Genomic DNA, 26,327 nt, shown 5'->3' with positions numbered 1-26,327 from the left:
AAAATAAAATGGGGAGAAGGGAGATGGTGAAAATAAAATGGGGGAAAGGGAGATGGTGAAAATAAAATGGGGGGAAGGGAGAGGTTAAAATAAAATGGGGGAAAGGAGATGATAAAAAATAAAATGGGGAGAAGGGAGATGGTGAAAATAAAATGGGGGAAAGGGAGATGGTGAAAATAAAATGAGGGAAAGGGAGATGGTGAAAATAAAATGGCGGTTTGCGGCGTCTCCTCACCGTCATACAGAATCGATCTTTGATACATGAGGACGTTTGACCCATCGTGACTTCACGATATTAAAACCACATTAATTTTATCGATCATTTTATGTGAGTTTACTGGGGAGGGAGAGGACGGAGAACATGGAGACAGACACACAGACATCGGTTTCGGACGAGTCTGACCGTAACGAGCCCTCTTAGCACCACCATCTTCACAGGGACATCCCAGGACCTCTGGGTGGACGAGGTCTCCGGATTTTCGTGCCGATTCCATCGTAAACGTCTCTCGTGGGGCCTTCGGTGAGGACGTTAAGTCATCACAAACCACACAACTCACCACAAAGCTCAATTCACCAATTCACCTTCGGTCTCACGTGACCCCGCCCTTTTATACAACTGTCACTCGTCGTCGTCTCGCTCCTTCATTCCCGCCCTGGCCCCGCCCTCCGCGTTCTCTTGTCGCTCATTCGTTCCCCCGCCCTGGCCCCGCCCCCCGCATTCTCATGTCGCTCATTCGTTCTCCCGCCCTCCGCGTTCTCTTGTCGATCTCAATTGATTTTATATCAATCTATTATATCATTATATTACCTGAATTATACAATTATATCATTATATCAATCTCACAAATGAGAGTTCATCCACCCCTATGAAGGGGGTAGTGGTAGAAGTGAGGAGGATTTACTGATTTGTATCGGTGGGGCGGGGGGGGCAGTTAGAGGGTTTAAATAAGGGGAGTTCACCAAGATGTATTCGGGGAGATGGTCGGGGGTGGAGGAAATGACACGAATGTTCGTGACGTTCAAGGTATTCACATGAAAACGAGAACAAAACACAAAAACACATTCCAATCTTTGTAACCACATGAAGTCTAACAATGAGTTACATGGAGAGAGATCGACTGGTCACGTGAACCATCGCTAACGAGTAACGCTTGTGTTTGGATAAAAACATATAACGTCCTGGTTACACTGATGGCCTCACGGCTCCATATGAACCTCGTGACTCAATAAGTATTGCAGAGTCGCAGTTTCCCAGAATGCATCTGTGTCCATTCTGAGCTGCGTCCAGAACCTTCACTCCAAGCTTCGCCCAGCACAGCCACGCTCCGAGCTCCGCCCAGCACAGCCACGCTCCAAGCTCCGCCCAGCACAGCCACACTCCAAGCTCCGCCCAGCACAGCCATGCTCCAAGCTCCGCCCAGCATAGCCACGCTCCAAGCTCCGCCCAGCACAGCCACGCTCCGACCAGCATAGCCACACTCCAAGCTCCGCCCAGCACATCCACGCTCCAAGCTCCGCCCAGCACAGCCATGCTCCAAGCTCCGCCCAGCACAGCCACACTCCAAGCTCCGCCCAGCACAGCCACGCTCCGACCAGCATAGCCACGCTCCAAGCTCCGCCCAGCACATCCACGCTCCAAGCTCCGCCCAGCACAGCCACGCTCCAAGCTCCGCCCAGCACAGCCACACTCCAAGCTCCGCCCAGCACAGCCAAGCTCCGACCAGCATAGCCACGCTCCAAGCTCCGCCCAGCACATCCATGCTCCAAGCTCCGCCCAGCACATCCACGCTCCAAGCTCCGCCCAGCATAGCCACGCTCCAAGCTCCGCCCAGCACAGCCAAGCTCCGACCAGCATAGGCACGCTCTAAGCTCCGCCCAGCACAGCCAAGCTCCGACCAGCATAGCCACGCTCCAAGCTCCGCCCAGCACATCCATGCTCCAAGCTCCGCCCAGCATATCCACGCTCCAAGCTCCGCCCAGCACATCCATGCTCCAAGCTCCGCCCAGCACATCCACGCTCCAAGCTCCGCCCAGCAGAGCCACGCTCCAAGCTCCGCTCAGCACAGCCACGCTCCAAGCTCCGCTCAGCACAGCCACACTCCAAGCTCCGCTCAGCACAGCCACGCTCCAAGCTCTGCATCCACTGTTCAAGGTCAAGCAGAATATATCTATCCATTTTTTTTTCTTGAAACACTGTCGAGGCTCATTTGAGACCGAACACACAGAACATACATACAACAAGGGGAGTGGGAGGGAAGAAGGAGTGGGAGGGGGAGAGGGAAGGAAAAAACAGTGGGGAACAGAGACGTGAGATCTGTGGAAGGGAGAGGGATGGGGCGGGGAACACGGGGTATACAAAATGGACACAACAGGGATTTTCAGGAAGGAAAGCAGGGAATTTGAAGGAGGTGGGTTTGGGGTGGATTAACGGGGGTAAAAAAGATCGAGGTTTTAGATAAGAGATGGTGGTGAACAGCTGTTTTGAAGACCTGGAGGAAAGAATGGGATTGAACAGTGAGGGAGTTTGTTCCAAAGGCGGAAAAATAGAGGAATGAAAGAATGGAGGTGAGCAGTGATTTTGGTAGCTTTACCAGAAGGGGGTTTGCTGGCGAACCTTGAGCACCCTGTGGAAATAATGGGGGGGGGACATATTTCAGACAAAATAGGGGAAGCGAGACCGGAGAGGAGACGGTAGAAGACAGAAAGACCACCGACCTACCTGCGATGAGAGAGTGAGACCCAAAGACTCGGCCTCACCGCGGGAGATGTCAATGATCTTAAATGCCTTGGTTTCTACAGCGTGAAGGTGGGAGGCAGGAGCACCAACCCAGAGGGGAGAGCAGTACTCCATCAGGCTGTGGACGAAAGCTTTGTAAGTGGTCAGGAGCTCGGGGGGGACGAGAAAGGACTTTGCATGACGGTGGATTCCCAGTCGGCGACTGGCTTTGGAGGCGAGGTTTGAAATGTGGCTTAACCAGGAAAGGTCATGGCAGATCGTGAGACCCAGAAGCTTGAAAGAAAGGACTTCTTCCAGAGGATTGTGGAGAAAATGGATGGGGGGGTTTGATAAATGGTCCTTTCAGAGAGACACAATGAGAGTGTGAGATGTGTCCTTTTTCTATGTACGTTAGCCCTTTTCTATGTACGGGAGTCCTTTTCTATGTACGCTCGCCCTTTTCTATGTACGGTAGTCCTTTTCTATGTTCAGTAGCCCCTTTTCTGTGTGTGCAGTGCGGCTGTGTTAAAAACATGCAAGTTTACAACTCTGTCTGTTTCCAAACTCTTTAAAAATAAAAAATAAATTTAAAAACCCGACCCGGCTGGCCACTGGCCATCTTGAAGAGAGCAAGTGATCTGCACGAACAACGCACCCAGTAATGTTTAATGTATTTTTTTAATACAGGTGTACAAATAGTGCACAAGGGCAGTATGAACTAAACCGAGGTGAAACACAAAAGGGTGTTCAACCATTTTCATCAACAAGGTGAATGTGTGACAAAAGGTGAGAACACATGAACAGTTGAAGTGAAAATGGCAAAGTTTCAGGATGGCCAGCATTATGAAGAAGAAGAAGAAGAAGAAGAAGAAGAAGAGTCGAAGTATGGGTGCCTGAGAGCCTGCTTGGCAGACATTCGACGAGCGGGATCGTACTGAAGGAATTGCTACGCGGGAAGGACAAAGGAAAACAAGTTGTATTGTCATCATGAATCTTCCAAGTCTGCTGCATATAACATGTTGTGGTACGGTAAATAAATATGATTAAAAGGGCAAGATGCAAGACGGACAGAAAAAGAGACAAGCAGACTGCACAGACAGACACACAGAACATTTTATGAGAAAGGAAAGAAAAACAAAACCACATGTATAAAATAGTGGGGGTGGGGGGGGGGGAATAAATAAATAAATAAAATCAATACCGAAATCAGAAAAAAACAAACTTTTAACACATTAATGTAAACTTCATTCTCCATACATTTGGGACAACTACTATCAGTGTAGCACAAGTCAAAACACCTGAGGATACTCAACCCCGAATTAACACGGAGCTTGATTTGATGTAGCGGACTCGTTACAGAGCGTTGGTGCTGCTGAACCTGTTTCTTGGTAAGGTTATACTGGGTGGCTTGGCATTGTCTTACGAGCATTGTTTGTCAGTGCTCTATCCTTGAAGTGCTGAACATTGAATCAAAAGCTTGAATTTACCAAAACAAATATGACGTTAAAGTTTCATGTTGTCATAGTTTACATTTACACCCTCGAGTGTGTTCATTAAAATAATATTAGTCGAGTTCCCGTCCTGTGGACGATCTTGCTCCAAGCATGCAACACGTTCTTCTGATGCATACCTTTATTTGGGTGGTGTATAGGCAACTGACGGCTCTGTACTTGCAAAAAAAAAAACAAAAAAAACCCGGGTTGCGTGCGTGAAGCAAAGACATACCTACTGCTTATAATTCAAAACACCTCACTGTACTGGAAAACCTGGGGACAGCAACACTGCACTGTAAATGGTGGACACTTGTAATACCCTTCCCCACCTGGAGGTGGTGCTCCATGACGCACATTTACGTGGAGAATTTGCTTGCTCCTTCACACCCAAGACCACCAGCTTCGAAATATGGGGTAAGTTTAATGAAGAAGAACAAGATGTACCACTAACTTTGACCACTTCCGGAAGAGGTTTATTTGAATTTAAATGTCTGCCAATTTTTTTGTATTTATTTATACCTATGTGAACTTGAATATAACAGTCATTAATGAAAAAGGCTTCGGCACGATACAGCGATAATTAAATAATATCGAAAAAAAAAATCATCTAACCGTTTTATTTATTTATTATTTTCCAAATTTCTTCCCCCCCAAAACACTCCGTGCCACTCACTGATGAACCTCTGAAAATTTCACGAAGATCCGTTGAGAAATCTCTGAGAAAAATGGGCACACACACACACACACACACACACACACACACACACACACACACAGACACACACACAGACACACACAGACACACACACAGACACACACACACACAGACACACACACACAGACACAGACACACACACAGACACAGACACACACAGACACACACACACGTCTCTCTTATGGTATGGATGAGTGCATACAACCAACATCTCACACACGACGAACACTCGAAGGATGACACGTGACATTCCCAACGGGAGTGACATAAGCTCCAGCAGGTGAGGACTCTCTCCATCGATACCTCGAGGGATCAACGTGGCCAGGTGTAGAAACTTCCAAACAAACCTGAACTGTCCTCCCCAGAAGGTGGAACGTGCACGAACCATCACGACCTGAAGAGAACATACTTCCCTGCTTTTGAGGAGACATTGAAAGCTGAGGGAATAACAGGTGAAAATGTACCCTCCACACCCCAACAACAACAACAACAACAACAAGTTTATGTTGACCTTTTGTTGATCGCAACCAAAGTCAGACATCCAAACTCCTTTCCAAACTTATTTTACAGTCACTCACAGAGCCTAGAGCCGAGGATGCAGAACCACTGCCACACCGACCGTGGAATCTTCCAGAAAGAAAGATTTAAATAATAGTCACTCATGGAGCACCTGTTCAACATCAACTCTCCTGTAGGAAACATCTGTTAAACATCAACTCTCCTGTAGGAAACACCTGTTCAACATCAACTCTCCTGCAGGAAACACCTCTTCAACATCAACTCTCCTGCAGGAAACACCTGTTCAACATCAACTCTCCTGGAGGAAACACTTGTTCAACACCAACTCTCCTGCAGGAAACACCTGTCCAACATCAACTCTCCTGCAGGAAACACCTGTTCAACATCAACTCTCCTGTAGGAAACACCTGTTCATCATCAACACTCCTGTATGAAACACCTGTTCAACATCAACACTCCTGTAGGAAGCACCTGTTCAACATCAACTCTCCTGTAGGAAGCACCTGTTCAACATCAACACTCCTGTAGGAAACACCTGTTCAACATCAACACTCCTGCAGGAAACACCTGTTCAACATCAACTCTCCTGTAGGAAACACCTGCTCAACATCAACTCTCCTGAAGGAAGCACCTGTTCAACACCAACACTCCTGTAGGAAGCACCTGTTCAACATCAACTCTCCTGTAGGAAACACCTGTTCAACGTCAACTCTCCTGGAGAAAACTCCTGTTCAACATCAACTCTCCTGCAGGAAACACCTGTTCAACACCAACTCTCCTGTAGGATACTCCTGTTCAACATCAACTCTCCTGTAGGAAACACTTGTTCAACACCAACTCTCCTGTAGGAAACACCTGTTCAACATCAACTCTCCTGGAGGAAACACTTGTCCAACACCAACTCTCCTGTAGGAAACACCTGTTCAACATCAACTCTCCTGTAGGAAACACCTGTTCAACATCAACACTCCTGTAGGAAGCACCTGTTCAACACCAACTCTCCTGTAGGAAACACCTGTTCAACATCAACTCTCCTGAAGTAAACACCTGTTCAACATCAACTCTCCTGTAGGAAACTCCTGTTCAACATCAACTCTCCTGCAGGAAACACCTGTTCAACACCAACTCTCCTGTAGGATACTCCTGTTCAACATCAACTCTCCTGGAGGAAACACTTGTTCAACACCAACTCTCCTGTAGGAAAAACCTGTTCAACATCAACTCTCCTGTAGGAAGCACCTGTCTTTCGGGATCAGCAGTTATCCATCAAACTTTGGACAGAACCTTGTAGGATTTGATTAGTTCCGTTCGATCAAGGAATTTTTCGGTTGCGGCGTCGGTGATAACTTGCCTTCCCTTTGTAAAAAGTACCATGGGATGTTTAGTACCTTCGTGGAAGGGACACCCAGCTTGAGCCAAGTCAGATGGACATCACAATGACACGATGGCAAGTCTGAAAAACATCAATCTGATGGTTTTTACTTGTTTCGGCAAATTAAACCTCCAAACAAAGGTCAAAGGTCAGTGCGCTGGCTCAGGTGAGGAAGGAAAAAGAGTGAATGTGGGGGGAAAAATAAATAAATAAAAGGATGTTGGAGAGGATGGAAAAAAGTGAGTGGTGTGGAAGGGAGAGGAGTGCATCTTCTCTGGGCTACTTGGTGGGAAGGAGGTGGGGGGGATGCATAACTGTACCATAGTTGCGTACGTAGTTAATAGATGCTTCACTAATGGATAGAGCCAAACAACCCCCAAAAAATTACGATCAAAATTGCTTCAATTAATTAATACAGTTTTCAACAAAACCCCCTTAAATCCCCCCCGAGCTCCCTCGACCCCCACAAACTTACACAACCCGAGCTTTGCCTCACCGTAAGCAAATCAATCCCCTTGCTGTCAAGGGAAGAAACCACTTGAGCCAATCCTTTGCCTTCCCACTTTGGGAAAATAGCCTTGAAGTCAGGTAGCATCTCCACACCTGGCCACACAGCATCAGTCGGGGTTCCGAGGATCCTGGGGACACGAGGGGCAACGTTGCTCACAATTAGTGATGCTCACGACGTGAGGTTGTTAAAATCCTCACCATTGGTAACCATCACTTTTTACACGATCATCCTTTTCAAACCGATGAATGTTCACAACTTGGACCTCATGAAATGGCAACAAAGCCTTCGCTTTCGAACTGCACACTCGTCACGGACCACGGTAGTTCATTGTTCGTTGCACACACAGGACCATCCGTCGACCACTCCCGATAAATTAACTTTGGTGAAAATCATAAATAAATAAATAAATAATGGAAATAACGAAACGATGGCTCGAGTCAACCAGGATCACGTGATGAAGTGGTGTGCGTGGAATTTAGACAGGGGGAGGTCACAAGGTACGTTGGACCGTCCCGGTGTTTCATTGTGATGATAGACAGCTCTCTTTCTGTTGTTGACAACCACAATTAAATGATTGATCCTCACGGTCTTCGAGGCCATGTTTGATGGGTCGTTTGAGTGTCGGAGGAGTTGTCAGGTGTCAGGCATCATTTCATTGCTGAGAATAAACCCCGAAAAAGAGCAGCTCTCAAGAAGGCACTTTCAAACCGATGACGTGTGTGTGTGTGTGTGTGTGTGTGTGTGTGTGTGTGTGTGTGTGTGTGTGTGTGTGTGTGTGTGCGTGTGTGTGTGTGTTCACACTGACTCGCTCGAGGAGGACAGCTAAGTCGGACCCACGCACACCCCCCTGAGTCCTGATGCAAACATACTCTGTTCGGAACCCCCTTAAGGTGTCCAGTTAACGTTTTTAAACGTTAACAAGAACATTAGGTTCCTCTCTCGGGGTCTGTTTGGCTGCCATCTTGGATTTGGACGTGTCCAATGATGGGAAAACAGAAATTTTCATCACTCTTGAACCAAACATGCTCCAAATACAATTGAAACATCGATTCCACACAATTTGGACATGACAAATTAATTAACAATATCATTTTTAATATTTGATTACAGCTTTGTGGGTCATACTTCTCAAAATGGTGAAAAAACATGCCGAAGGAATCATATAATATTGTTGCGATCTTCGCGCCCGCCGGCGTGCGACGGCCACGTAACTCGAATCGCGGCACGTCGCCCACCGGACGGACAATCCAGTCGTGACCCTCTCGGACTAACGCCGGGAACCAGTCACGGGTGGACCTTTCGGTCTCACCGCGATCGAGCCAATCAGCCCCCGCGTGGGATAGGGTTGCTCGCCAAATTCGAACTACCTAAGTACCCACGCGGAGGGTAGACCGGGCGATCGCACCTCGCCGCAGGTCGACTTCGGACACGGGCCACTTAAGCGACCCGTTCCGTACTATCAGAATAACCGAGCGGTGTTATCGTCGACCTCGACGGTTCGATTAATTATCGGGCGTATTCAGCCCACTACCAACCCTTTACGTGAAGCAAGATGGGGATTCAATGGAGGAAAAGACGAAGCGAAGCGGGAAACAGTTCAACAATAAAGCACATTTATTCGCGGCACACGGGAAGCACACAAATACAATTCCACCAAATGCACACAAAAAAGGAAAACACAATTCCATTTACACAAAAAGCAAACATAAAAGTGAAAACACAGTGCAGAGCTAATACCGACTACCGAGCACACGGCAACACTTATACAATTCTACTTCACAGACGGCGCCGACAACACATACCCAAAACCAAGGAAAAGAAATCCCCCAAGAATGGGGCAGGCCTGAGGCCGAGACCGGGTCGGGCCTACCCGTCTGGTGATGAGACGCGGAGCGGCGATGGCCCCGCAACCCGCGGGCCTCGTGGACAGTGCCTGGTAGGGGGTGGGAACGGGGCCCCCTTGGTCGCACTATCTCAGCGCGGGGGGAAACAGGAGGGGGTTGCTGATGCTCGGGGTATAGAGGATCTTTATTATCCCTGGTGTGCGTCTCCACCTCGGCCAGGTCGCGCTGCCGGCCTCCCTCGGGCGTGCAGCTCCTGGCACCGACGCGAGCACCCCCTCGTCCGGCTCTCTTCAGCTTCTCCAGCCACTGCAGGCTTCGGGCTCCAGTCTTCCACACTCGTCCCCTCCGTTCCGACTCCTTCTCGTTCTCGACTCCTTCTCGTTCTCCTTTGCGACTCTCCTTTGACTGACGAACACCGTCCTTTTATCCCCCCGTAACTTCGCCTTTGACCCCCTCCCTTTGTCCTTTCACCTCGCTCCCCATTGGCCCGAGAAAAAGTGGGCCTGAAGAGCTTTTGATCCACAAATTTGCATATATCGATCGTTCTGGAGGCGGGGCCAAATCGCCCCTCGCTCACCGATTGGACGGCAAAAAGTGGGCGTGTGTCGTTTTTGATCCGTTTTTGAAGCACAAAATCCGTGATTTTGTACACGCTGTTCAACGTGCGCCCTACACGAGTCCAGCATCGGTGCCCATGAGTGGCGCGAGATGACGGTGATGCGATGGTGGCGAGTTGTGACGGTAAAGGTCGTGGCGGTTGTGGTGAAGCGGCGTTGTGGTTGGTGGTTGTTGTTGTGGTTGTGATGGTAATCATGGCGGTTGGTCCAAAATAAAGATAGTAAAAGAAAAACGGCTATCCTGAAGAGTCGCAGCTCGCATAAATGACATGTATTCCCACTAGACAACGGGTTCGGGCCTAACTACACATGTACTTACCGAGATACCTCACCTAAGGGACCTGAATGGTGGTTTGCGAATCTGGTAACCACAACACTACCCCTTCCCTTTTTACAGACTCGTCCCGAGTCATCAAATTTTCGTGTGCCATCATGTGTAGTTTTCCCTAGTACATTTTACCTACGGATCCCTGAGTGCGACATTCATGGTATTCGTGTCCCCAAAATAAATAACCTGAGGGCTGCGTAACTACCTAAACAAACTCACTCACACGGACGACTTAAATAAAATTGCCGGCGCTAAGACATACATGCCGGGGGCGCACTCATATTTACAGTACATCTTAACCTTAACTTACAAATTTTACACTAAACCATGGCCCAGGATCATCGAACTCTGCAAAAAGAAAGCAGTTAGCAGGGAGCCAGGCTGCCCACATGCAGTCTCTGGCTCAAAACAATGCAGGTGACAGGGAACGTGGCTGGCTGCTCACACGCAGTCCAAGGCCTTCCCTTTTTGAACTGAACGCAGTGAACCACAACGGTGCATGGGCTGCACAACGCAGTCTCCGTGCCAGCTCAAGTGGCACACGCAATGAGCACAACGAATGAATGCATGAACGGTTTGAACTGAATGCAGTGAACCACAACGGTGCATGGGCTGCACAACGCAGTCTCCGTGCCAGCTCAAGTGGCACACGCAATGAGCACAACGAATGAATGGATGAATGGATGGACGCAAAACACGGTGCACGGGCTGCCACTGCAGGCCCGTGTTGTAGCTGCCAACAGGGCAGTTCTCGCAGCTTGCAAACTGTTGCCTTGATCCTGGCGCACATGGAAATGAACAGGGGGGGGGGCAAAGCAAAATTGAACGGGGCTGGTGAACATGGGCAGTGGGCATGGCATGGCAAAGGTGCAGGCAACACAGCCCGCAGAAGAAGGCCGCTGCAGGCAAACACAGCCGGCAGATGAACTGGCCGGCACAGGCCTTGAAGAAAAACAGCCAGCAGATGAACTGGCCGGCACAGGCCTTGCAGAACACAGCTGCCGATGAAGTTGGCCGGCCTCCGCCTTGAAGCAAAACACGGCCAGCCGATGAAGTTGGCCAGCCTTTGCCGTTCAGTGGAGGTTGGTGGAGGGAGTGCGGTGGTGCTGGCCACTTGGAAGGCGGGCTCGGACCTACCTACCTGTCTCCCTCCCAACCTATCGCCTTGGCCTGTCACTGTACATACCCACTCCCTTAATTTGTCAAACCCCAATTTAGCCCCAACTTATTTTTTTGTTGTTTTTATTTTTACTCCCCCACTATAAATCGTCCCCTAACCCCCTTTATCGTCCTTGTTCGGCTAACCTATCCTGTCACCTAGCCTACTCCCAACCCCTACGTTCCCTTCCCGGAGGGGAACAAGGGAGAGCTAACGTCCTGTGTCGAGGCCCAACGAAGCCTCAGAATGGCCTCCCCAGAGTTCGGCGATCTTAACACCAAGTGGGTCCAGCGGCCCACAACGACAGCGAGGGGATGGATGGTGCGGAGGGGTACATCTCCTAATCTACCCTATCCATTTAACTGTTAAACTACCCCGGGGCTTTCAACAAGCGCCTCTCGCTTAAACTATTGGTTCTAACAACCCAGATTCCCGTCGCCTGTGTTGGTGTCCTCACAATTTCGGGCCTCGCCCCGCAATTTTCCCTCCGTGCCCTCACACGGTCTCCTGGCTGGGACACGTGGCTCACTTTGGCAGGCACGACCCTCTGCCGATTCTCCCGCTATGGCACCCCGGGCACTACACTGCCTCCGAGCCTACCAGCTCCCTAACACCGGGGAGTGCCCCCATGGCACCTCCCCTGAAACGCACACGTGGCAGGCCGGCCTCCCGGGCCCCTTTCCGAGGGTCACCCGCGCCCACAACACTGCCCACGCGGCCAATGGCGCTCCGGGCCCCCGCACCAAGCAGGCGCACCCGTGCCCACTACGCTATCCCGGCCCCCCATGGACCCATGGCCTACCGCGGCCGACTAGCCTGGTGCCCGGGGTACCCGCTCAGCGATACTCACCTTTCGCAGCCACGCTCCCAAGCCCGTCAACAGGGCTCCTGCACCCCTCCAAATGGGTCTCGAGCCTACACTCCCACCAACAACAAAACGACCTCCATTTTTCAATTTGACTAACCCAGCTAACTCACTCTACACTGACCCCGGGGTCCCTTGGGCGGGAGTCACTCCTCCCCCCAATCACTCATCGCACCATGCATTCCCCATTCGCTCCACACACACAGACCCGCTGGCCTCACTCACTCACCAAGCACATGCCTCACAACTCACCAACTCTTCAACACACACACCACTGAACTCTGCCATCCTTCTAACTACATCCCCTAACTAACTCGTGCTCCCACGTCGTCCCTTACACTATAGCACGTTCCATTTAATACTACGTAGCTAAACTACGTCCCCTCTACACATTCACAAGTCTGTCACTGTCTCCAAATAATCCCATTAATTATTTACCCATCCTAAAGCTCACTAAATCCCTCTACCTAATCCATTCCACGGACTCCATGAGGACTTACCCCTGCCCCATGGAGTCGGTCTAACTAAGCTAACCCTTCCCCCTAACTAGTTTCCATCCTGTGCCCCGGGTAAGGGGGTCTTCCACCCCTTGCCCAGGAATCCTGTGCACCCGAAAGTGAGGCTTGCTTTTTCTTTTTTTTTTTTTCATGCGCAGCACCTGCGCGGCAACTCAGAGCTCGCGCACTTTGCACCTGCCCGTGACGTCATGCAGCTGCACGTGTTCCTCGTCCCTCCTTGGACGGTACCATCGGCCGGGATACCCCTCCTGCCGGATTCCAACCACACGTGCAGCCATGACGTCACCGTGCGCATAAAAAAAACACAAGCCCCACGTCTCGAGGGGTTCCCCACGCGAACACATGTGCTTTGCCCGTTGGAGCTTAACACACACGATCGCGTGGAGAACCCGTCCGGTCCAAATCCATTTACCTGCCTAAACTTTGTCCGTCCGCGGGATCGGCAAATCCACCGCGTGCGTTTCCGGACCGGGACTTCACTCTCGCAAGCGAGCACGTGGCGGTCTCGTGCGTTGCACAGCACGGACCGCGTGCTCACTGCTGGGTGAACCCGGCACGGTCCCCGAAACAACTACAGCCGCTGCTCGGCTTTCGTTCCTCCCATGTCGCCGTCGTCGCCTCCATTCCACCCACGCACACCTGCGTGTTACGACGCACACAGTCCACTCCATCACATTCACACCGGGAGACGCGGCTGCGTGCTCCCGCATGCCAACCGACATCTCCCTCTCATACCGCTCTCTCACACACACGGTCTCCCTTGCATAACCCATACCACTCACACGTGGTGCTCCATTCACTCGTGCCTCACTCACACACGCGGGGGCACTCAACCGCGGTGCCTCATCCACACACCGTCCCTCACTCACACACGCGGGGGCACTCACCCGCGGTGCCTCGCTCACACTCCGTGCCTCATCCACACACGGCGTGCTGGGAAGCACGTACTCCGGCACCATCGCCACCACACCACTCACACGTGGTGCCTCACTCATACTGGCCGTTTCACTCACACACACGGCCTCACTCACACACGGTGCCTCACCCACGCACGGCGTGCTGGGAAGCACGTACTCTGGCTCCATCGCCACCACACCACTCACACACGGGGTCGCTTCCACACACGGGGACGCACTCACACCTTGCACCACACACACAGGGACAACCACACTGGGGATTCGTGTCCCCACAGGGGTCTCCGGGGCCTCTATACCCCCAAGCTCTCCGTGCACCCGTCCACAGCACCCGGCCTCTCAACCTCGCAAAGCACGACCGAACTCACCTGGTCGTGACTCGCCTCAAGGGGGCATACTCCCTCCCCTCGTTCCTGGAGGAGGCCATCCAGGTGCTCGCACCGGGTCCCAACACGCTCCGCGAGCTCAACCCCATTGTCCTCCACTACCTCCGTGTGTGCGTGCGCGTCACTTACCCCGTCTTCCTCGTGTAGTCTTCCCTCTATCGTTCCCATCTCCCGTGTCTCTGCCAACTCTTCACCCTTTACCTCCCTTGTCTCAACTATTATTTCTGTTGTCGTCACCTCGTGTCTCGTCTCACACGTTTTGGTCTCCCCATTTAATTTTTCCCTTTCGGTCATCATCACGACCCTCGCCCAACACGTTCCACGAATTATTTTTCACCCGCCTCCACCGCGGGCCTGTCAGCCGTTGCACCCCCACCCAGCTCGTTTGCTCCCACACGTGGAGTCGCCATTTTTATCTCCCCGGTCACGGCCTTCATGCCCGCCTGCAGGCTTCGGCCCATGTTCTGCGTCTCACCCCGCAGCTTTTTCATTTCCTCCTTCATGTTTGTTTCCATTCCGTTCATTTTTGTATCCATCTTTTCGTTTATTTGTTGTGTATTCGCATCCATCGTCGTTTTCACTTCATTCATTTGCTTGTTCATGTCTTTCATTTCGTTCTTCATTTCATTTGTATTTGTATCCATCGTCGTTTTCACTTCATTCATTTGTTTGTTCATTGCCGCCAGCATGGCGCATAGCTGGGCCATGTTGGATGCACTCAGCTGAGCCGTTTCGGCAAGGGTTGGGGAAGGGTCTTGGTGGAGAGGGGGGAGGTGTCATACACCGCGGCCGCTGCCGCACCCACCTCGGGCCCTGGGTTCAGTTGGGCGAGTCCGTGTTCCTGCACAATCAACATTTCCTGCTCGGGGATTCCATCCTGGACCATGGACTCTACATTATTACACATATACATTTCTAATACCCCCGGCTCCCGCTCGCCTTGAGACGCCATCTTGCTTCTCGTGAAGGGTTAATTTGCTCGCTCGTAATTTGGAGGGAATCGGGGGTCGCTTCTCTCACCCCTGGACCGATTCCCGTGAATTTAGCCGGAGACAGGAGAGCCCGTTTTCCTGTTCTCCGATACCAGTGCCGCGAGGAGGGCGATGAATTTGTATCGCACGACCTGACACCAGTGTTGCGGTATTCGCGCCCGCCGGCGTGCGACGGCCACGTAACTCGAATCGCGGCACGTCGCCCACCGGACGGACAATCCAGTCGTGACCCTCTCGGACTAACGCCGGGAACCAGTCACGGGTGGACCTTTCGGTCTCACCGCGATCGAGCCAATCAGCCCCCGCGTGGGATAGGGTTGCTCGCCAAATTCGAACTACCTAAGTACCCACGCGGAGGGTAGACCGGGCGATCGCACCTCGCCGCAGGTCGACTTCGGACACGGGCCACTTAAGCGACCCGTTCCGTACTATCAGAATAACCGAGCGGTGTTATCGTCGACCTCGACGGTTCGATTAATTATCGGGCGTATTCAGCCCACTACCAACCCTTTACGTGAAGCAAGATGGGGATTCAATGGAGGAAAAGACGAAGCGAAGCGGGAAACAGTTCAACAATAAAGCACATTTATTCGCGGCACACGGGAAGCACACAAATACAATTCCACCAAATGCACACAAAAAAAGGAAAACACAATTCCATTTACACAAAAAGCAAACATAAAAGTGAAAACACAGTGCAGAGCTAATACCGACTACCGAGCACACGGCAACACTTATACAATTCTACTTCACAGACGGCGCCGACAACACATACCCAAAACCAAGGAAAAGAAATCCCCCAAGAATGGGGCAGGCCTGAGGCCGAGACCGGGTCGGGCCTACCCGTCTGGTGATGAGACGCGGAGCGGCGATGGCCCCGCAACCCGCGGGCCTCGTGGACAGTGCCTGGTAGGGGGTGGGAACGGGGCCCCCTTGGTCGCACTATCTCAGCGCGGGGGGAAACAGGAGGGGGTTGCTGATGCTCGGGGTATAGAGGATCTTTATTATCCCTGGTGTGCGTCTCCACCTCGGCCAGGTCGCGCTGCCGGCCTCCCTCGGGCGTGCAGCTCCTGGCACCGACGCGAGCACCCCCTCGTCCGGCTCTCTTCAGCTTCTCCAGCCACTGCAGGCTTCGGGCTCCAGTCTTCCACACTCGTCCCCTCCGTTCCGACTCCTTCTCGTTCTCGACTCCTTCTCGTTCTCCTTTGCGACTCTCCTTTGACTGACGAACACCGTCCTTTTATCCCCCCGTAACTTCGCCTTTGACCCCATCCCTTTGACCTTTCACCTCGCTCCCCATTGGCCCGAGAAAAAGTGGGCGTGAAGGCTTTTTGATCCACAAATTTGCATATATCGATCGTTCTGGAGGCGGGGCCAAATCGCCCCTCGCTCACCGATTGGACGGCAAAAAGTGGGCGTGTGTCGTTTTTGATCCGTTTTTGAAGCACAAAATCCGTGATTTTGTACACGCTGTTCAACGTGCGCCCTACACGAGTCCAGCATCGGTGCCCATGAGTGGCGCGAGATGACGGTGATGCGATGGTGGCGAGTTGTGACGGTAAAGGTCGTGGCGGTTGTGGTGAAGCGGCGTTGTGGTTGGTGGTTGTTGTTGTGGTTGTGATGGTAATCATGGCGGTTGGTCCAAAATAAAGATAGTAAAAGAAAAACGGCTATCCTGAAGAGTCGCAGCTCGCATAAATGACATGTATTCCCACTAGACAACGGGTTCGGGCCTAACTACACATGTACTTACCGAGATACCTCACCTAAGGGACCTGAATGGTGGTTTGCGAATCTGGTAACCACAACAATATATACAAATATATATATATATATATATATACACCTCATGTTGGGTCCAAGGTGGTTAATTGTCACTTATAAACTGATGGCTCAGGCACAAGAAAACCCCCAGATATGAACATATTTCTCCAGAATGATGAGAACAAAAGACAATTGTGTGATCTTCTGAGTTGTCTGGAGCAGCAGAGATGTTCGCGTGCTGTGCTCATTGTGCAGGGCAAGGCCGACGAGCTGACATCTCAAGATGGCAAGGTTGAAGCATCGGAGATCCACGGCCTGATGTCAAATGAGGAGGACACAGACACTCGTGTGATCCTCCATCTCAACTCCGCTGTAGAGCTCGGTTATGAGAGTGCTGTTGTCCGCACACCCGACACAGACATCTTCTTCCTACTTCTGCACGATGCCTCGGGACGTAAAGCTCAAGATTTACCTTCGGACAGGTGAGAGGATTGTCAATTATTTAATTTTTCAAGTTAAGGATCTTGAACTTTTTGAACTTTTCAAAGGTTGAACTTTCTCATCTTCCTCCGTGCAGAGACTCCATAATTCCTCATGTTGACAGGGTCAACGACGGGGTTGGTCAGTGGAAGCATGCCCATGTTCCCATGTATGAACTTCCCAAACCAGAGGATGATCATGCCTGGATGAAGACGGATGGATTCCTGGAACCTGTGTGGTCACGTGGTCCAGTTCTCCCCCCCTCCCACCCCCTTTCCCTCGTGGACCTCTTTGACACCCATGAGGAGGAGCAGGAAGAGAATGAAGAGGAAGCTGGTGTCCATGACGATGAGGACCTGTTGGATTACCTTGATGATGATGATGATGATGAATAATTTTTGTATTTATATATTATGCTGAAATAGGACATTTTTCTATTTTTTCATCAGAGATGTCACCTTATGTTTAAAATGATGATTTGGTTTAATTTCCTGCGACATAATAGTTCAGAATAAAAGCTTCATTTGTGTTTCTCGTCCATTCGGTTGAAAAGTGATGAAATTTTCTGTTTTTCCATCATTGGGCATGTCAAAATCCAAGATGGCAGCCAAACAGACCCCAAGACCAACCTAATGTTCTTGTCAACATCTAAAAAATGTTAACGAGACACCTTAAGGATTCTAAAGAAAGTGTGTTTGCATAAGTATTCAGAGGGGTGCGCGTGGGGCCCATTTGGCTGCCCGACTGCTCATGCTCGCCGGGCAATTTTAACCCGCCGATGCTGCCAGAAATCTGCGATTCAAATGGTCTTTCGAACATAATTTTCAGCGTCTTGACGAAAGAGTGGCAATTCCCAGTTTGTTCACAGCAAATTGTTCTGTTCCTGAATGCAAATCGGGACTCACAGAAAACGAGGACACAATTAACACAATTAGCTGGCGGTGGCCGTGGTGAAAACAAATAAATAAACAAACAGAAACAGATGTAAAAATCGAATGTGACGTATTTTGTCGCCCTCCCCCGCCCCCCTCCCAGACCCAAACGAACGATGTTTATTTGTACCGGCACTCACCGTCCGTACAAGTCCCACTCCCCACTTCCCATCATCGCCATGGCAAACTGACCCTGTGTGTGCATCGACGAGTCCCAGACACGACTGTCACGTCAACGTCACAAAGCACCGAGGTCTGGGTAGGACGCGCCCCGTCAACGAACCTTCGGGCTTTTCACGGGGAGTTCACGCGCGGACGAAAGGCTTTTGCGGCGCGGGCCCGGTGGGATTCCAATTTTTTGGACGAGTCGACCCGGAACATTCTCCCAATGTTTTCCTTGTGCAGAGTCAGAGCAATTCCTCACACGTTCGTACGTTCCAAGTATTTTCGGCCTCATTTAAAAGCTTGTTGAGCCGTTTCATGCTCCAGTCTTTACTTGGCACTATGACGACGCACGTCCGCGCTGCCACGATGATACTCGTCACTTGGGGGGGGGGTTCTGCTCGTACGTGCCCATCAAGATGGATGACATCGTTTCAAAATTTGCGCATTCAGCCAACAATTTCGGAAAGCACAGACACAATGGCCTGCCATTTTCGAAAGGAATCAATTCGCAATTACCCGATTAGGACATCGTCGTCCCGCTGATCGAATGAAAAACTCCTTCCAAACTTACCGGAAAATCCTGAAAATTTGGTCAATCTCCGAGTCTGCGCAGAAAAGCGTGCGCCGTTGGGCTATCTCGGCAAAGATGGTGCCGATGCTCCAAACATCGATGGGTGTGGAATACCGAGACGCACCGAGCAGCACCTCAGGAGCTCTGTACCACAGAGTGACAATCTGGAGAGGGAGAAAATGAGGTGGACACGAAAATAAACAAATCATCACAAACCTCAGAAAATAAATCCACCAAATAACTGGCAATGGAACTTCCTGAGATGACATGGCGGCGAGACACACCTCGTGCGTGTACACCCTCACAGGTATGCTCAAAGCCCGCGCGAGACCAAAATCGGTGATCTTCAACGTGCCCTTGTTGTCGACCAGCAGGTTCTGGGGTTTCAGGTCACGGTGAAGGACGCGCCTCGAGTGACAGAAGACAATTCCCTGAAGTAGCTGATTCAGATATTTCTTCATTGGTAAAGGGAAGAGGTAAGAGTTAATCCCGCTCCGCCACCATTCAGTCCGACAGTAGTACTTCCTTCACTGAGAGATAGAGAGATCGAGAGACGTTTAAAGGAATGCACAAAAATTTAACAAGCAGCAGGACACGCACTCCTGAACCGCTCGGCACAATGAGTAGATAACTGGTGGTTGTACTCGCGGGGTGGGATAAAAAAAAAAAAAAATAATCATACAGTAGTCACGTGGGTTCAGGTTCAGGGTGGAGGGCGATCGCAATTCTCTCTCGACGTGAATGTGTGTCTTGTAGTGCCACCTGGTGGTAGGGAGCCTGTACTGCAAGTCACAACGTGGGACAAATTGGAAAGTGGGGCAATTAACCTGTCCGCAAGGAAATAAATAAATAAATGAATGTCTGAAATTTCCACTCCGTCACCCCAACCAAAATCCACGTCGTACTTTAAAGTTGGGAAAAGGTGAAACGTTCCTTTGCTGTTCTGCAGCATCGGACTCCAGGGATATGTTCATTGTCCCCCTGAATGAACGGGTTATTGATGGAATACTCATCCGTAAGGAATTTTTTCCTATTCATTCCTGGTGATCGTGATGTACTAAGTTTGGTGACTGTTATGTCTTTACCATTATCAATCGGGGGCAGGGGTTATTTTTACTTCTCTGTGTGCCAAACTGGTGTCACTGCTGTGTACTACCTGCACCACGAGGTCTTTTGGTGGCCATCTTGCTGTACCACCTGCACCACGAGGTCTTTTGGTGGCCATTTTTCTGTAACACCCACACCACAAGATCTTTTGGTGGCCATTTTGCTGTACCACCTGCACCATGAGGTCTTTTGGTGCCCATTTGGCTGCACAACCTGCACCACGAGGTCTTTTGGTGGCCATATTGCTGCACAACCTGCAAGGCGAGGTCTTTTCGTGGCCATTTTGCTGCACCACGAGGTCTTTTGGTTGGCATTTTGCTGCACATCCTGCACCACGAGGTCTTTTGGTGGCCATTTTGCTGTACCACCTGCACCACAAGGTCTTTTAGTGGCTATTTTACAGTACCACCTGCACCACGAGGTCTTTTGGTGGACATTTTGCTGCACAACCTGCACCACGAGGTCTTTTGGTGGCCATTTTGCTGAACCACCCACACCGCGAGGTCTTTTGGTGGCCATTTTGCTGAACCACCCGCACCGCGAGGTCTTTTGGTGGCCATTTTGCTGTACCACCTGCACCACGAGGTCTTTTGGTGGCCATTTTTCTGCACCACCTGCACCATGAGGTCTTTTGGTGGCCATTTGAAAGACAAAATATCTTGTCAAATGTTTATGAATTTTATCAAGTTCTCGGTAAGTTCTGAATCGGTCTTGAAATTGGTGTTGAGATGAATTTCAGCGGCTTTTTTCCCGTTGTGGCTTACCATTCTGGAGGCGTTGGGTAAAATGTGTATTTACCGTTGTTTTGGGTGGTAAAGGTGAAGACGTGTTGTGTAGTGTTGCAACCTGGTACCGAGTAACAAGAGTGGTAAGAGAGAGGTCGGAGTTCAGGCGACAAGCACGGTAGAAAATCTCTGCAGATCATTTGAGTGGGAAACGGAAGCGCTCAAGCCTCACTGGTTCCGAATGTAACACCAATGTCCTCCATGAGGTCATTGAACCAGAAACGGTGTCCTGACGAATGTGTAGATTTCAGGGAAGATTACACGTGTCAGGGGTCTGACCTTCATACCTGTCACTCCACCCGATGAAATCCACACGGGGAATTGTCCAAGAAGTGTTGCTGTACCATCGGTGAAGACATCAGGTACCATCCGGCAGGTATATGAGCACAGCTCAAACTCGACCTGGTCGATCTCAATGAGAAAGGTATGCAGGACAGACATTTTTGTTTGACGGTCCAACCTCACAGTACAAACACAACGTGAATTTTCAGTTACTCCGATGGGGTTCAGGTGGATCGTATGGAATCTTCTGGAAAATTGTCATGGGAAAGGGCCGGCAGATTGGACACAAGCAGCTGTGGAGAATGCAGCAGATCGAATGGTTACATACGGTGCAGATGTTCTTTTCCGTTTCAACCCTTGCGGCCTTTTTCCGGCCGCTATTCAAACCTCCATCCACCCGAGCGGTCGGATCTTTCTCCAGGGAGCCCAGGGTGGAAGAGCTGAAAGTCCAACGGGCTCAGAGTTCAAAAGGTTAATATTGTTACTGGATTGGCACACGCGCCAGGCTCACGAGGTACGTACTCAGACGCGTTGCCACGACCGATCCTGAGGCCCCTGGACCGTGGATAATTCTGCGGCACGACGGGTTGTTGAGCAACCGAGGATGCCGGCAAAAGCAATTAAACCAGGCAGGGTCCTCACGCCCACAGCCGTGTTACCTACTCGTTGGTACGACGACGTGAGCTCGGGCCCACGCTCTCAACGAGCACCCGAGTCCGTATTATAGCCGAGCAGAACCGTGAGTGCAGCGTTGCCAAATAAGTGGGGCAACAACTTCCCGTCGATCGATTATTATCAATACGCTATGTCGGATTAATGAAGGAAAGTACACAAACGAGTCGGCTCCGGTGGGGTCATACCGGTAAATACCGGAAAATTGGTATCATTTTAAAAATAATAATTAAAAAATAAATTTATTTTAACACGGGTTTCAAAAATACACAACGGTCCAATGGTCCATTACATATTCATATACGACGTACGCATCGATGACACATGAAGCAAACACAGGGTTAAGCGATCGGTATCGTACGCATGGCGTATGTACGTAACTTTACCACATGTCACATGACCATGTGATGTAGCGGTCACTCTTCCAAGGTCAACATAGGCCAAAGGTCAACATTAACCATGTGGCGGGCAAAACCGTCAGGATGTGGGCCAACTGGTTTGAACCGGTTTGGAGGGTTTAACGAGGAATTAAAGAGAGGACGTGGAGGCGTTTCTGTGCTGAGATGTGAAGGAATGTGTGAAGAGAAGTGTTCGGAGGTGAAACGAACATACATACATATATATATATATATATATATATATATATATATATATATATATATATATATATATATATATATATATATATATATATATATATATATATATATATATATATATATATATATATATATATAGTAGACGAGGCGTAAGTCGGCAGCGTGTAACTCGTCACTTCGCCTAAGTCGGCAGCGTCAAAAAGTCCCGAATTTATCTCATGTTAAATCCCTTTGAATAAAGGGTCATCCCTCTGTAAGTCATCATCTCTAAGTCGTCACTTCGTCTAAGTCGTCAGATGTTGTCCGTTCCCGCGTAATGAAAATTCAAGTAAATTACCACTCCTAAGTCGTCACACGGAACTGCTGCCTCGTGAGAAGCCCGATTTCATGGAATCGTGATGCTCGCTCATTGGTTTACACCGCTCGTGATGGGCTATTTATAACTGCGTACACACGTTGATCGCACTGCAGGCAGGACAATGGCGACTTAGCGTAAGCTTACAACTAAAACCTACCAAGAAAAATACGACATTATCCAGTTTTGCGAGGCAAACCCACTGATGAAGAAAACAGTCATAGCTGAGAAGTTGGACATCAAACGGCAGACATTGAACGATATCTTGAAGAATAAGGGCACGATGTTTGGACAAGTGGAGATCGTGAGGCCGGTGGTAAGTGTGAAACGAGTGAAATGTGTGTCCTATGAAGATGTCGATGACGCGCTCATCATCTGGTTTCGGCAAATGTCGGCTCAGCCAAATATTCGGTTGGACGGTGAAATGTTGCTGCTGAAGGCACGTAAATTCATTGCAGACCTCGGGCATGATGATGCCGAGACCTTGCCGATGCACTGGATAGACAGATTCAAAGTGAGGTGGAGAATCGGCAAGGTCAAGAAGTGTGGCGAATCAGGCAGCGTGGATTCGGCAGTGGTTCACGACTGGAAGGATGGCAAATTGAAAGACATCTTGGAAAGGTATCAGCCTCGGGACGTGTACAATGCCGATGAGACTGGGCTTTTCTGGCAGATGCTGCCAGAAAAGTATCTGGGGTTTGTTGGTCAATCCCATCATGGTGATAAGCAGGTGAAGTTGTTGTCTTACAGTTGTTCATTATCTTTACTTTTGATAAAGTGATTCATGAATTCCATCTTTGCTTGATCACTTTCCAACTCACCAATGAACCCCCACCTATGCCCCGAGGATTGTGTTTTCCTTTTGGTACAATAGCCAGCTCTAACACATACGTGTCCAGGCCACGCGCGACTTCATCCTTCACCCCACAGTCATCATGAATGTTCGCATACGCGTAAGTCGTCACATTTCTAAGTCGTCACTTTTTTCTCGGTCCCGATGGTGACGACTTATGCCTAGTCTACTGTATATAAATAAATAAATTAATAAATAAAGATGGAATGTGTGAAGAGAAGAGACACCCATCGAGCACATTCACAACGCATATCTACTCACATGCAATACAGTGCTGAACACTGAAACGAACAAACACTGAGGAATAACGAGCATTATACTAACGATGTATTCTTTTACCCCGTGGAAACCAAAAACAGGAACAATGTCTGTCAAAGCTTGAAAAACTACAACAATGCACCACGTGATTTGGCTTTGAGGTCTGGTATGTGATCATGCATCATCAATGATACACAACAACCATCCATCGTAAACCGAGGAGCGTACCTTCACGGTTTCTGCATCGAGTAGCTGACCTGGAGGCAAGGAGTCCAAGTACTTTTTCAGATCCATGTCCAGGAATTCAAGCACCAGGTACAAACTCGAATTTCCGAGGACCACCTCCATCAACCTGGACATTAGGTCACAATTTAATAGATATTGTGATCGTAATAACAAAAAACTCAAAATGGCAAAAAAAGATTTCAGACTTGCAAGTCACAAGTGAAGTCAACGTGGCTTCATTGGTCGTGTGATCGACTCCTTCCTGGGGATTATTCTACAGCCACAGACAAAGCTTTCGTCTGCAGCCTGATGGAGTACTGCTCTCCCCTCTGGGCTGGTGCTCCTGCTTCTCACCTTTCTCGGCTTCACGCTGTGGAAACCAAGGCATTCAGGATCATTGGCATCTCCCGCCATAAGGCCGAGTCTTTGGACCTCTCATTCTTTCACCGCCGGCAGGTCGGTGGTCTTTCTGTCTTCTAACGTCAACTCTCTACTCTCCCCCCCTGCTCTCTCTGCGATTTGTCCCCCCCCATATTTCCGCAGGGTGCTCAAGGTCCGCCAACAACCCCGTTCTGGTAAAACTACCAAAATCACGAATCACTGTTTATAATTTCGAATCACAAAAATAATAATAATTTGTCACGTGGGCTAGCCATGCTCGACGTTCGACCGGAGGGTGTGCAGGGATTTGTAATCTGCTGAGGGTAGCAGCGATAACTCAACTACTGTTAGGGAGACACCGTGGGATCTTCCATCGGACATCAATTCATGCGAGCAGACGGGACCACCGAGGTGAACGTCCGTCCGAGGGACGGGACACTCACTGATACAACTCCCCGCCTGCAAAGCACCAATCAGGACGGTTTACAGTCGGGGACGGAATCCAACCCGGACGAGAGAGCTCGAAGGTAAGTGACCTCCGGACCATCCGGTCGGACCAGTTCCAGGATGGACGAAGGACGTTCGAAGGTTGGGAACGTCGACAACAACCAAAGGGGCACAATGCGATTTTGCTGGTGAAGGGACACGTGGTGTATCTATCTATAATTCCAGCAATCTCTGTGTCTGTCTGTCTGCGACCGCTGTTTCTCGACAACCACTGGTCCGATCAAATTGAAACTTGCCGGTATATTGCTGGGGACCTGTGGATGTGCCTTTTCAAGGTTTGGTATTAATCGGACGAGTGCTTCCCAAGTTATGGCCATTTATTTACCAAACCAATGACAGGACACGGTGCTATGACGTCACAATTCTACTTATTTGTTTGATTTTTAAAATATTTTTTTTGCACGTATGGCCACACACGTACAGGCACGCATTAATCGGACAAGGGCTTCCCAAGTTATGGCCATTTATTTACCAAACCAATGACAGGACACGGTGATATGACGTCACAATTGACCTCACAATTCTTCTTCTTCGTTTGATTTATTATCATATTTATTTTTGCACGTACGGCCACACACTTACGGGCACGCACTAGTAATGAAAAGGTAAATATGTGTGTACACCTGCCGAGCGAGGTAGAACCTGGGAAGAGGAAAGCACAACTAACCTGACGATGTTTGGATGTTGCAATTCCTTGAGTAAAGAAACCTCTCGGATGGCAGTGGCAGGGACTCCGTTCTCGTCACAGTCAACCTTGATCTTCTTCAAGGCCACGATGGTTCCGGTGTTCTTCTGCTTTCCCTTGTAAACCACGCCGTAGGTCCCTAGGACGTGCAAAAAGATAACGTTCAACACAACAATGGAGGTATGACGAGTCACAAAGAGGTTCAAGAGGATAAATAAGTCAACATACGTACGGCACACGTACGTACAGAACGTGCATGCATTGAGAGAAGGGAGAGAAGAAACTTTACAATGAAGTTCTACAAACCTTCTCCAAGTTTCTCCATTTTTATGTAGTTCTCCATCTGTACTCTCGAACCTTTTAACACATTCAACACTCGGATGGGACGAGCTCCCGAAGAGAACTCGGCACACAGTCACAACACCGAACGGGAAACGGTTATTTATTCAAACTGAACCGCCGTTCAAATGAGGCAGCCAATAGGAAACGTCGCTCAAAGAATGCAGCCAATCGGAAACGTCGCTCCGCCCCCTAAAGCGTCACCGTTGCATCAAACACTCAACGTTCGATGAAACACAAATAAAATGATTCCCTTGTTTCTCCAAAGGAAACAATCCGTTGCTATAAAAAAAAACCCGACAGACATTTTTCACGTTGTCTGACGTTGTCCCGGCGACTCTCAGTGAATGGAACAAACGTAGGGACAAAGTAGATAAACGTGGAGTTTTAAATAAACGGTTTTTATTATTCCTGCTGG

The 26,327-nt window shown here is 49.7% G+C and overlaps 2 protein-coding genes across 5 annotated transcripts; one reads left to right on the top strand and one right to left on the bottom strand.

Annotated features, from left to right (window-relative positions):
* Nucleotides 1-3,376: 3,376 nt before the first annotated feature.
* On the bottom strand, nt 3,377-26,164 carry LOC147008224 (cyclin-dependent kinase 1-like). Of its 2 annotated transcripts, none has more exons than XM_085865317.1 (7): nt 25,877-26,164; nt 25,553-25,709; nt 24,001-24,124; nt 19,146-19,316; nt 18,862-19,025; nt 7,312-7,453; nt 3,377-3,662 (listed from the first exon to the last, which is right to left on the bottom strand). In XM_085865317.1, the coding sequence occupies exons 1-7, from the start codon at nt 25,911-25,913 to the stop codon at nt 3,558-3,560; spliced, it is 900 nt and encodes a 299-aa protein (XP_085721443.1). In that variant the 5' UTR covers nt 25,914-26,164; the 3' UTR covers nt 3,377-3,557. The 2 variants fall into 2 exon arrangements, with proteins under 2 accessions (XP_085721443.1, XP_085721444.1); XM_085865318.1 differs by having other exon boundaries at nt 19,146-19,301.
* LOC147008225 (uncharacterized) lies at nt 16,324-18,850 on the top strand. 3 transcript variants are annotated; one of them, XM_085865321.1, is made up of 3 exons: nt 16,324-16,507; nt 16,969-17,195; nt 17,291-18,850. In XM_085865321.1, the coding sequence occupies exons 1-3, from the start codon at nt 16,475-16,477 to the stop codon at nt 17,586-17,588; spliced, it is 558 nt and encodes a 185-aa protein (XP_085721447.1). In that variant the 5' UTR covers nt 16,324-16,474; the 3' UTR covers nt 17,589-18,850. The 3 variants fall into 3 exon arrangements, with proteins under 3 accessions (XP_085721447.1, XP_085721446.1, XP_085721445.1); XM_085865320.1 differs by having other exon boundaries at nt 16,465-17,195; nt 17,318-18,850; XM_085865319.1 differs by having other exon boundaries at nt 16,465-17,195.
* Nucleotides 26,165-26,327: the final 163 nt, after the last annotated feature.

This window comes from Eptatretus burgeri, chromosome 20 (genome assembly GCF_056783735.1).
Source record: "Eptatretus burgeri isolate ZD-2024b chromosome 20, Ebu_testis_v1, whole genome shotgun sequence".
NCBI classification, from domain to species: domain Eukaryota; kingdom Metazoa; phylum Chordata; class Myxini; order Myxiniformes; family Myxinidae; genus Eptatretus; species Eptatretus burgeri.
This window is presented reverse-complemented; position numbering and strand designations above follow the sequence as displayed.

Bases quoted from the DNA above. Each gene is read 5' to 3' on its own strand.
- LOC147008225 (XM_085865319.1), top strand. From the start codon at position 16,867: ATGAACATATTTCTCCAGAATGATGAGAACAAAAGACAATTGTGTGAT. The intron at 17,196-17,290 runs GTGAGAGGATTG...TCCTCCGTGCAG, and splicing joins CAAGATTTACCTTCGGACAG to AGACTCCATAATTCCTCATG.
- LOC147008224 (XM_085865317.1), bottom strand. From the start codon at position 25,913: ATGGAGAACTACATAAAAATGGAGAAACTTGGAGAAG. The intron at 24,125-25,552 runs GTTAGTTGTGCT...CCTAATGTCCAG, and splicing joins CAACATCCAAACATCGTCAG to GTTGATGGAGGTGGTCCTCG. The intron at 19,317-24,000 runs GTACGCTCCTCG...TTACCAATGAAG, and splicing joins TCGATGCAGAAACCGTGAAG to AAATATCTGAATCAGCTACT.